This window comes from Nicotiana tomentosiformis, chromosome 7, assembly GCF_000390325.3.
Source record: "Nicotiana tomentosiformis chromosome 7, ASM39032v3, whole genome shotgun sequence".
Taxonomy (NCBI): Eukaryota; Viridiplantae; Streptophyta; class Magnoliopsida; order Solanales; family Solanaceae; genus Nicotiana; species Nicotiana tomentosiformis.
In genome coordinates this window covers 64,137,972-64,150,914 of record NC_090818.1, presented here as the reverse complement: position 1 = coordinate 64,150,914, position 12,943 = coordinate 64,137,972, and the positions used below count along the sequence as shown (strand labels likewise).

Sequence of the window (12,943 nt, the reverse complement as noted above, 5' to 3'; positions counted from 1 at the left end):
GGCCGGAAAAGCATAGAACCGAGCTGGAGCGCCAACTGGATGGCCTCCACCTCTAGGCTACGTTGACGCACACACTCAATCCTTCAGGCTATCTCCACAACCAGCTTATAAAAAGTCCCCATCTCAACCTCTCGGGCCATAGTGGTCTGAATGCCAGTATGTAAACCCACAACAAACCTCCGTACAGTAGGGAGTATCATAAGTATATTGCAAGATAACTTAGAGAACCTCGCCTTATAATCGGTCATTGACATTTGACCCTGCTGGAGCTGCTCAAACTGGAACTGCAACTCTTCCCTCTGGGAGGGTGGAATATACCTGTCCAGGAAAATACGGGTGAACCTGTCTCAAGTCATGGGAGGAGAATCTATTGGTCTGCCAAGAAGACAAAACTTCCACCATCTACGGGCTCTGCCCTTCAACTGAAAAGTAGCTAAGTCTATCCCATGAGACTCCAATATCCTTATGTTGTGCAGTCTGTCCCTGCACCAATCAATAAAATCCTGGGGATCCTCATGTCGCTCACCCACAAAGACAGAAGGATGTAGTCTAGTCCATCTGTCCAATAGCTTCTGCGGCTCGACGGCCGCAACTGGTCTCGGCTCAGGTGTAGCTGCTGCCACTGGCTGGACTTCACCCACAGGTAGTGCACCCTGGGTCTGATATACTACAGCTGCCTGCCCATGAGCTTGTGCGGTAGGGGTCTGAGCTCTCCCTATCGCCTGAGACGCCTAATATGTGGCTGGGTGTGCCGAAAATAAACTGACTAGTCATAGTGTCCATGAACCGCAGCATACGGCCCATGACCTCCTGGAATCCCGATGCAGATATGAAATCCACCGGAGCTGGCTCGGCTACGGGCACCTCACCTTATTCCTCAATAATAGGATCCTTTGTTGGACCCACTGGTGGCATAACTGGAACAATTCTGGGATGCCCTCGTCCCCTACCACGGGCTGGAGCCCTTCCTCGACCTCAGCCTCTAACAACAGGGGGAGTAGCTCTTCTCTAGTCTGGAACCTCATTAGAGCGCGTTCTCACCATCTATGAGAGAATAAGAGAAAGGCATTTAGTACTACATAAATTGCACGATGGGAGATGAAGAAAGGTAGTTTCCTAACACTCTATAGCCTCTCGAAGATAAGTACAGACGCCTCCGTACCAATCCGCAAGACTCTATTAGGCCTGGTCATAATTTGTGAGACCTACGTGAACCTAGTGCCCTGATACCATATTGTCACGACCCAAATTCACCTATAGGTCGTGATGACGCCCAACATCCTAGATAGGCAAGCCAACTAATGATTTAAACATATATATATATATATATATATATATATATATATATATATATATATATATATATATATATATATTTCTTTAAAAAACATCCAAGTAATAATTAACTCGTCGTACTTGCAAAAATTAAGACAATGTGAGAAATAAGATAAATTAAAACCCAAGTAAAATAATTAAATCCAAAAATTTTACTAGTGTGTGCCAAGACCTGGTGTCACAAGTGTATGAGCATCTAGTAGATTATACAAAATTCTAAATACTGTCTAAAATAAAATAGACAGAATACAAATACAAAAAGAGGCACTAGTTGCTACAAAACGGCTCAGAAAGGCAGCTCACCACTAAGCCTTTGGATAACGTGGGTGCGCCCAGATAGGTCCTCCGATAGCACCTGTCTCAGGTCCTGCACAAAAATTGCAGCAAGCATAGCATGAGTACGTAAACAACGTGTACCCAGTAAGTATCAAGCCTAATCTTGAAGAAGTAGTGACGAGAGGTCGACTTTGACACTCACTATGGGTCAATAATATTACAATAGAAATATTTAATTAAAAATAATTTTTAGGTTAACAACAATAATTTTCTTGACAAGCAGAAATAATTAATTCCTTGCATTTAAATAATTTCAAATTTATTAATTTACTTCACAAGCAGCAGTTAAAATATCAAGGTATCGTGTAATTATTATTATTAGGCACGATTTCTGCCGAGGTCGTACGGCACAGATCCAGAGTATCGTGTACACTGCCGAAGGATGTGCGGTACGATCCATAGATGCATCTATACTGCCGACGTGTTCGGCCCACTCCATAAGAAAGGAGGACATTTTCTTATGAACCTCCGAAATGAGAAGTTGTTACAATTTTAACACATAGGATAGTCAATTTCTATTAACAATTAAATAATTTACACAAAATTCAAGTATATGAAATTTCAATCTTTTACTATTTTCTCTAACAATTTACAATATAATTCCAGTAATTTAATTAAATAAAAGATGCAATTATCACAAGTAATTCATGATTTGCGTCCTAAACTACCCGGACATAGCATAATTAGTAGCTACGCACGGACTCTCGTCACCTCGTGTGTACGTACCCTCCACAATTAGCAATAACTATTAATGTAAGTCACCTATGGGGTAAATTCCCTATTACAAGGTTAGGCAAGAGACTTACCTTGTCTCAAAGCCCACTCCCCGATCACGATATCCCGTAAAATCTCAATTCGGTGCCGAAAAATCCGAAACTATCCAAAAGTTATATAAAATAATTAATATATGCTCAATAATTCAAAATTATACTATTAAATAAATTACCCTATCCAAAATGATAAATTCCTAAAATTCACCCCGAGCCCACGTACCCGGATTCCGAAAATTTTTGGAGAAAATCGTTATCCATAATCTCAAGAACTCATATAATTTTCATTCAATTCCATAACCATTTTCGTGGTTAAAATCTCATTTTTATACAAATCTAGGTATTTCTTCTAACCCTTGATTTTCACAATTTACAGATTATAATCTATCCACAATCTATGTATTTAACTCAAGGTTTGTAGAATTAGCTTACCTTCAAGTTGCTGGTTGAAATCCCCTCTCAAAAGCTCCAAAATCGCTCAAGAATGGAGAGAAATGGGCAAAAATGACTGTTTTTTCCCGTTCTTTAAGGATTCTACCAAACAGCCCTTTCGCATCTGCGGCTCCACATTTGCGAAAAATGTGTCGCAGATGCGGCATCCCCCTAAGACGGCCCCGTCCGCTTCTGCGGCTTGTACATCGCATATGTGATGCGCTTCTGCGGTTGTACCTATGCATCTGCGCCTAGTCCGCTTATGTGGTGCTTTTCATGTACCTGCGGGCTCGCACCTGTGGCTGGCCAAGCGCAGGTGCGGTTGCAGCAGAAGCTGGAAGCTTCAACTATTGCTCCAAGGTCCAAAATCGATCCGAACCTCGTCCGGTTAACACCCGAAGCCCCGGGGGGCCCGTCCGAATATACCCACAAGTTTGAAATCATAAAACGGACTCGCTCGAACCCTCGGAACGTGAAATCAACTTCAATACTTGAGCATGTTTTGGTATGCAGTTTTAACAAATGAACTAAATAACTTTAGCATAAATTTTTAGCTTGAACGTGAAACAACTTCACGCTACATTAGCATGAAGTTTTTAGTTTGTATTTGATTGAAACTTCATAATTCAACGTGAAACAACTTTATTCTATATCCCCTATACAAAGTTTTTTAAAGATCTATAAGTAAAAACTTCATGTTTCATCCGTCAAACAACTTCATGCAAGTGTGATTAAATGAGCATTAGTGAAAATATCTATAAGCGTTAATTGAATTTCGATTTTGTTTTTAAGTTTAAAACTTAAACAGCATGATGAATTACGAAAATAATTACAGATCAATCAGTTTCAAAAAAACTAATTCGACTTCTGAAAATGAATTGCAATACTCACAATGTAATTTTGAATTTGGAATTTGAATCTGGTTCAACAGTTTCTGATTTTTTGATAAAGCTGCTTAGAGGAGAGGAGATCTGAGGAGGGACGGAGTGATGGAGGAAAACGGTAATGCGATTAATGCGTGATGCATCTTTTATATCTTTTGTCAGAGGTATAATTGTCTTTTTATGACAGATTTTTTGTAAGCTGGCTACCAAATCAATAATGTTTTAAAAATAGGGTACATGTTAAAATATGACAGAAATATAGGGAACAGCTGCAAATACCCCATATTAGACAGCTCACATAACAGGCCGGATTGGCTCCGGTACATAGAGCTCCAGTAACTCTCAATGCTTATTTAAATGGAAGCCACATATCCCTTTGATGGCCAGATTTCATCTCTTTTCCGCCACTCGTTTGAACTCTTTTGCTACGTAGGAAAAAAATGGAAGAACCCAACACAAAGTAATGAAAAGCTCACTATACAGATTGTTTTACTCCAAATTCAAAATCAGCTAGAAGAATCTCAAATTAATTACTATTTCTTTGAGTTTAAAATGGGTAAACAAAGAAACAAAGCTTCGTTTGACACAAAATTGAATGACACTCTTAATAATGAATGTTGTAGCAGAGAAGAAAAAAATCTTGTGTGTTTGACATATACACACAGCCGTGTCTTCTCCACTACAGGCCCAGCCCAATTGGTGACTAGCTCATATTCTTAGCATTGTAACACTAATTGTAACACTACTACATTTTTGCTTAAGTAGAATAGCCAACTTTCTATTACATTTGGATAGCTACTTTATGTAACTATAAATTCTGAGGACTCTTCTAGAAAGAGGTTAGACATTCATTTTGGAAACAAGAAACATATATCTCCTCTCTCTCTCTCTCTCTTCTCAGTAGACTAGGGCATTTCCACCATGGAAATTCCTTGTTAGCTTCCGCAATTCCTTGGTATCAAAGCAGGATACGGACTCCTCTCAACGTTGATTTTCATCCGATCGTACCCGTCAAGCTGGTTTCTTACAATTTTACCTATCTTCAATTTGGGGGTTTTCTTCAGCGGCAAAATCTAGTCTCAACTGTGATCTTCCATGGTTTCGTGATAGTATTCTGGTGGTGTTATTCGTCTTCAACTGGTAGTTGACTTACTCCTCTGCATTTTGATCCGATTTGAAGGCCTTGTCTTTTTCAGGTAGTGAAAAAGGACGATACTTTCTTCTATAATTTCGACTTGCATGCTTCAATTTTTTGGTAATTTTTACTGTGGTTGAAAATATTTGGGTATACAATGGTTGATGAACGTGTGAATTCTTCTACTGAGTCCGATGGTTTCACTATATTCACTCTAGATCCTTCACATCCTCTCTATGCTCATCCTTCAGACAGCCTTGATACTCACCTAGTATCTCCTTCTTTCGATTGTACTGGATTTATTGCCTGGCGTAAAAGCATTCCCTTTCTACCAAAAACAAACTGGCACTAATTGATGTTCGTCAGTCCAAACCTTCTGAAAGTTTACCTTATTATCCCTACTAGGAAAGGTGTAATGATATGGTGGTCGCTTGGATCACTAATTCACTGTCTAGGGACATTGCTACAAGTGTTCTAGGTTATGACACTGCTAGAGAAATTTGGTTGGACATAAATGAGAGGTTTGGTCAATCAAATGGTTCTAAGTTCAATCAAATTCAAAGGGAAATTGGGACTATTTCCTAGGGTACCTTATACATAGCGTCTTACTTCACCAAATTCCGTAGTCTTTGGGATGAGCTTCATACTGCTTGTGTAGGTCCTACATGTTCATGTGGTGCTCTACCCAAATTCCTTAATGAAATGAAACTATTTTTGGCTGGTCTAAATAAGTCTTGTAGCACTGTCAAGAGCAACATCCTTATGATTTCCCCACTTCTCTCAGTTAGTAAAGCTTATTCCATGTTACAACATGATGAGAGACAAAAGGAAATCTCTCCAGCTCCAGGATTTTCTAATGATTCTATTTCGTTCTCTGCCTCCTCTGCCCCTCAACCTATCCAATGTCTTCTGGTGGGCATAGATCTTTTAACCAGAAGATACAGTTTGAGCCAAAGAAACCTGAACAGCCTATGATATGCAAATACTGCAAAAAACCAGGTCACACCATTGAAAAATATTATAAACTGCATGGTTTTTCTGCTGATTTCAAGTTCACGAAGAGCAAGAGATCAACTTCATGTGTTCAAGCTGAGGTTCCCACTTATGCCTCACTTGCTTCACCTATAGAACAGGCTTCACATGCCAACCATGGGTTCATTACCAAGCAATATCAACACCTTCTTACACTCTTGGGGTTCGTTTGGTAAAGTGTATAAGAATAATGCCGAATAAGGTGTATTAGTAATGCTGGTATTAGTTATGCTTGCATTAGTTATGTTGGCATTAGTTATGCTGACATATTTCTTATCCATTATTTGGTTTGATGTATTAAAGCATTGCACATTTTCTAAAATAATTATTTATTTACAAAAATACCATCATAACCAGTCCATCACGTTATCTTCTTAAAAGAAACATATGTTGTGGAATGTTTTTACATGAAAAAGGCTTAAAACAATTATTTAATTTGTCCACCTATATTGTAGTATAGAAATTAATATTTATTTATAAAAAAAAATATGCTAAGTATTTATTTATTTATTAGGGATATAATTATGTTTCTCACTTTCTTGGATTATTTCAAACTTGCATTAATCTAATAGCATATTTTATCAAGCATAAATTTTGAAGGACAATTTTATCCTTAACTAAGTTAATGCATGCATTAAAACTCATTGCATTGTTAATACCATGGTTTCTTATGCATTAGTTATGCATAGAATAATAGCAAATTGGGTGTATAACTAATGATTGCATAACTAATGCATATGCTTAAAAAGTGTACCAAACAAAGTATTACTAATACACAAAGCTAATGCATCCTATCAAACGACCCCTTGAAGCATTCCCACATCTCTCCTGGCTTCTCCAATGATTCTTACTCTGGGAGTAATCATGCTTATGCCCACTTTGTAGGTTTGTTTTGCAATTCTGTAGTTAAGGCTGTGAATTTTCATGCATGTGCATCTTCACAGTTAAGTGCTGATATATGGATTCTTGATTCAGGGGCTACTAACCATATGACACCTCACAAATATCTTCTTCACAATCTTCAACCATTAACTAGACCATACTTAATTACACTGCCAAATGGTTATAAAGTAAAAGTTGTTTCCACTGGGTCTTTACACCTTAGATATGATATTGTCTTGCACAATGTTCTTTTTCCATCATTTCAGTTCAACTTAATTTCAATCTATTAGCTTCTTCTACAACTTCACTGTATGGCAGTTCTCATTACTTCCCATTGTTTCTTATAGGGCCCTTCTCTGAAAAGGCTAAGCATTTTCTTCATCTTGATGATAGTCCTCTAGTTTCTCCTCCTCCATCTAATGTTTCATGTAATTTTTGAACTTTTGTTCCTACTGTATATCTTGCATTTAATTCTGTCAATAATCACCTTCCCATTAGTCCCCCATGTAATCCATCCATTGATATTAATAAGACATATTTGTTTTGGCATCAGAGAATGGGTCATATGCCTTTCAATAGAATGAAATCTATTCCATTTATTTCTTCACAGATTCCCCTAAACAATCCTTTTATGTGCTATTTGTCCTATGGCTAGACAACAAAGGTTGCCATTTTCTGATAGCACTACACATTCCTCTGTCGCTTTTCAGCTGGTTCACATTGATATCTGGGGACCTTACAATATTGTCACCTACAATGGTTTTAGATACTTCCTCATTTTAGTAGATGACTATACTAGGGTTACCTACAATGGTTTTAGATACTTCCTCATTTTAGTAGATGACTATACTAAGGTTACCTGGACTCACCTCCTTTCTAGCAAGAGTAATGCCTTATCCGTCCTTAAAGCCTTCACCTCTATAGTGCAGACTCATTTTCACACCTCAGTCAAGACTTTTGGATCTGATAATGCATTTGAACTAGGTTTCGGTCTTGAATCTAGATCCTTCTTTACTTCTCAAGGCATCCTACATCAGACAACTATTCCTCATACTCCACAACAAAATGGTATTGTGGAGAGGAAACACAAACACCTCTTAGAAACCTCGAGAGCCTTGTTATTTTAATCCAACTTACCTACCAAATTTTGGGGTGATTGTGTTGTTACAGCCACATACCTCATTAATAGGTTTCCCTCTACTGTTCTTAACAACATCTCACATTACGAGAAATTGCATGGTCATCCCCCTCATCATGATCACCTTAGATCTATTGATTGCCTTTGCTTTGCCACCTTTCCTAAGCGTGGTAGAGACAAGTTTCAATCTAGAGTAATTTTTTCCATGTTTTCTTGGATACCCTTGTGGCAAGAAAGGGTACAAATTGCTCAACTTGCCTTCCCATACTATCTTCTACTCTAGAGATGTTGTGTTTCATGAGCATGTTTTTCCCTACTCCTCTAATTCCTCAACTCCTTCCTCCTCTTTTCCTTCTATTTTTGTTGATACTTCTACTCCTAATCTCCCACCTACCTCTTCTTCTCTTTCTGATTATATTGCTGACTCCTCTCCTACTTCTCCTACTTCTCCTCCTTTTTCCTCTCCTAGTACTGCCTCGTCTCTCTCACCATCGTTTTTTCCTCCTACTTCTTCTTATCCTCCATATGTTCCTCCTCTTAGAAAGTCCCTTAGGGTGCCACACCTTCCTCCTCATTTAGCAAACTATGTCTGCTTTGCCCCTGCATACGTTGATTCTAAAGTCGTCACTGCTGCCCTGCACCTGCATGAGCCTCAGTACTATCAACAGGCTGTTTCTCATCCTTCTCGGGAAGAGGCCATGCCGAAGGAATTCCAAACTCTAGAGGCTAATAATACTCGGGAGATTGTCCCTCTTCCCCCTAACAAGAAGCCCATACCTTGCAAGTGGGTGTACAAAATTAAACAGAGGTCTGATAGGTCTGATGGTTCTGTTGAAAGGTACAAGGCAAGGTTGATCATTAGAGGTGATACTCAAAAAGAGGGCATTGACTACAATGAGACATTCTCCCAAGTTGTCTAGTTTACCACTATCAAATGCCTTCTCTCTTTTGCAGTCAACAGCCCAATGGGTGGCTAGCTGATATTCTCAACATTGTAACACTACTACATTTTTGCTGAAGTAGAATAGCCAACTTTCTATTACATTTGGATGGCTACTTTATGTAACTATAAATACCGAGGACTATTCTAGAAAGAGGTTAGACATTCATTTTGGAAATATGAAACATATATCTTCTCTCGTCTCTCTTCTGAGTAGACTAGGGAATTTCCACCATGGAAATCCCTTGTTAGCTTCCGCAATTGTCACCATTAAGAGTGTGACATCCATATTCTCTGTAGTATAAAATATAACTTTTTTTCTCTACAACATTTGCTCCATAGCTGTACGCGTGCGAACACTTTGAAGAGGTTCTTCTAAAGAAAATAAGGTGGGTCGATGGAACTAGATACGAGGAGAAGAATTGGGTATATTTCATATGGTGGTGTGTTTGTATTTTCTCTCTTTGTTTGGAAAGACGGAGAAGAGTTTTAAATGAATGTAGGAAAGAGATGAAATCTGGCCATTAAATTATCATAGGGATACATGGCTTCCATCTAAATGTGTATTGAGATTTACTGGAGCCAATTCGGACCCGCATAACAGAGGCTGACAACTGAAGTTCTTCATAGGCTATACTTTGAGAAATACGAACTTTATACACCATCAAGATGAGCTTTTGGTTTGACACATTTAAAATAAACATATATATATATATATATATATATAACAAAAGATCATTTGTTTTAAACCGAAACAGAAGAGTAACAAGTTCTCATAACTCAATTGGTTAGACCATCCACTTAGTAAGCGGAGGTCCTGAGTTTGACTCTCAATAGAACATTTTACTTTTTATATTTCTTTATTTTGCTTTGTAATATTGAATCAAAAGATGATTTGTTTTGAAGTGAAATAAAAGAGCAAGAAGCTCTCGTAGCTCAGTTGGTTAGACCATCCACTTAGTAAGCGGAGGTCTTGATTTTGACTCTCAATAGAATATTTTATTTTTTGTATTTTTTTATTTTGCTTTGGTTGTATTCGTTGAGCGAATGAATACAGTTGATGCGGTTTTGAGTTCGACTCTCAAATAGAGTATTTTATTTTTCTGTATTTCTTTATTTCGCCTTGGTTGTATTTGTTACGCTAATGAATACAGTTGATACATGTTGTATTCGTTGCGAACGAATACAATTAACACATGCCTTATTCGGTGCACGCATGAATACAAGTGGTACAAACTAGTAACAATTGAACAATAGCTATGAATAATAATTAGACAAATTATAGTTACGTTTAGTAAATTGGTTATTAGGCTCTAAACTATAGTAATTTATGAAAATTCCTCATCAAAATATAATCAAAATTATATTTTTCAAATTTACCCAAAGAAAGTATTACTCGTTCAATCCATCCAAACTTAAGCTGGTTGGACTGGGCGTATGTTCAGTGACGAGTCATTGCTGACATAACCCAAGTTAATCCATCTAAAAGGTTGGTCTAATTTGGGCTGTATTTATACCTTTTTAGCCTGAATTAATCCATAATAAGAAAATTTATCAAAACATAGAAATATCGTATTTTTGAGTTTGGTATTTTTGAATAGCCATGATAAATATTAGAAAAAAGATTTTAAATGTTTGTTTTTGTAATTGAGCAAATCGTAAAAGAACAAACAAACCAAAATAGCTAATGTACGATGTTAGGTTTGCAACTTAAAATTATGTATTGCCAATGTACGCTCGGAATAAGTAACTAATACAACAATATAAAACTTTTCATAAGCAATGCAATGTTTGATTTCCACTGTTAATCGACTCTCCATGAGTGATACCGTCATACTTATTTAGGAATTTATGTTTTATTTTATGGATAATAGTATTTACTGTAAGAACAATGCCTTCATTAAAATGTAGAATTCCTGTCCAATAATCACTATTATCATACCTACATTTTTCTAACCACAATTTGTATATTATCATTCACTGTGTAACAATCACTCTATTGTAATCCCTGAAAATTTAACGACCCTGCATTAGTTATGCACGAATTCCGTTTCTCATTTGAAATAAGAATACGTGTATTAATTGGATAATTGTATCTAATTAAATACGATGACTACCTTTAATATATACAATTTATGCTTAACAATTTTGAATCATAATCTCTATTTCTCGAATAATAAAATGCGTCACTTGGTGTAAATCTTAATCCTCACAAATTATAAATCAAGTATACTTTGATACGAAGTAGCCGCGCGCTGAATTATATATCTAACATCTATAATAGGACTATTCTAAACTGTCTAACTTTTTTTTAGCCAGTAGATTTGTTTGTCGTTTGGCTTAACATTAAGTTTTCTGTCTCATGTAAGACTTGTCTTTTCTCATTTCTGATCCCTAATATCTTCTCTTTATATCTTTCATAGATGAGAGAAGACATAGTAGGGGAGAGGGAGGATCAATATGGCAAATCATAAAAAGGAAGAAGTAAAACCAGTTTTGGGTTATGAAAGATCAGAAAGTTTCTACCAAACAGATGGTCATAATAATTATCAGCAATTTCATCCAAATGCAGCACAACCCCTTAATTTGTATGATTATAATGAACAACCTAATCATAATTATCCAGCTAGACCTCTACCTTATGTATCCCCTGAAGTTAGGCAAGGATTCTCTTTCGCCCGTGTAATGCTCTGTCTAATGGTATTTTTAATCTTGTTTGCATCTCTTATGAGCATGGTCGCATGGTCAGTATTTTCATCATATTGGCCAACAATTAAGGTAGAATCATTCGTTGTTCGTTCCTTTGAGATTTCCAACGGATCGTTGCTGAAAGCAAATTGGGAAACCAAAGTATCTGTGAAAAATACAAATCATCGTTCATCAATCGTGGTAGAGCAGGCAGAGAGTAGCTTGGTATACAAGTATGTTGTTCTTGACACGACTTCGTTGGTTGATCATTTGGAAATAGCAAAAGAGAGTACCCTCATGTTGCTTGACGCTTTTGCATTTCCCAATTCTAAACGGAGCTTCACCGGGGATTCGGTGCACAATGAAATGGCTAAAGATCAAGGAAGAGGGCACATTCTCTTTGATTTGAAAATTGATGTTCAAGTCATATTTAAGTCCGGGGTTTTGGAGAAGAGAAACAAGATCCGTGTGTATTGTGAAAAAATTAAATTGAATTTCCAAAATGGTTCCCCGATTCCAACGTGGGATGGTTCTAAAAGTGAATGTATAAATGGTTGAATCAAGTTTTGTCATCTTTTCTCTTTTTGATGTAATGCAGTAAGATAAATAAATTTTTTTTTTTTTTTTTACCAGTAAGAGCATAGGTATAAATCGAGTTAAAAATAGAATATGTTATGTTATTAATCCCTTCTCAACCTGCATAATGGTTTTACCAAGTGCAAGGGAATTGATGGAGATTGCACAAAATATGTGTGGATGAATCAACTTATTTCCTTTTTCGTTAAATTCATTTGTGTTAGATATCAGTGTTCACAATCCGAAAACTAGAAAAAAAATGTTAGATGAACAAAACAGAAACAGAAAAAGAAAAGTTTCGAGCCCGACAGAAAATTGTGTTTTTTAAGAAATTTAATCCCCTTACTATTACCTAAGGTTGTTGGATTAATTCCTCCCAGAATAAAATGGAACAACTATTTTGTATTGCTGGCAAAGAAAATTACCGAATTTCAGCGAACTCAACTGAACACTTATGTTTTTTGTTTTGAAAACTATACATAAATGCAAAGAAGAGATGAGAGAATGTATGCAGATATTTTAATCCATTTATTGTCTGAAAAATTAGGCTAATCCTTTGTACTTATAGCCAATGAATTTGGGTCTCAACTTGTGCAAAGGCACGTGTTCAGAAATAAGTGTCTGTTTGGTAAAAATGTTCAAATTTCTGTTAAGGACTGTTTGAGAAATTCGCGATATTCAATTTAGAAATTACCGTTGGGAAATAAAAATTTAAACCGTGAATTTTACTTTAATATTTCACGCGAGTAATTTTAGAAAAAGAAAAATAGATAAAGGAAAAGGAAAATAAATTTG

General features: G+C 36.7%; 1 protein-coding gene across 1 annotated transcript; it reads left to right on the top strand.

Annotated features, from left to right (window-relative positions):
• Nucleotides 1–11,344: 11,344 nt before the first annotated feature.
• LOC104118140 (uncharacterized) lies at nucleotides 11,345–12,130 on the top strand. The gene has a single exon (XM_009629326.1). It carries the CDS (start codon nucleotides 11,345–11,347, stop codon nucleotides 12,128–12,130), a length of 786 nt encoding a protein of 261 aa, XP_009627621.1.
• The last annotated feature ends 813 nt before the right edge of the window (nucleotides 12,131–12,943 follow it).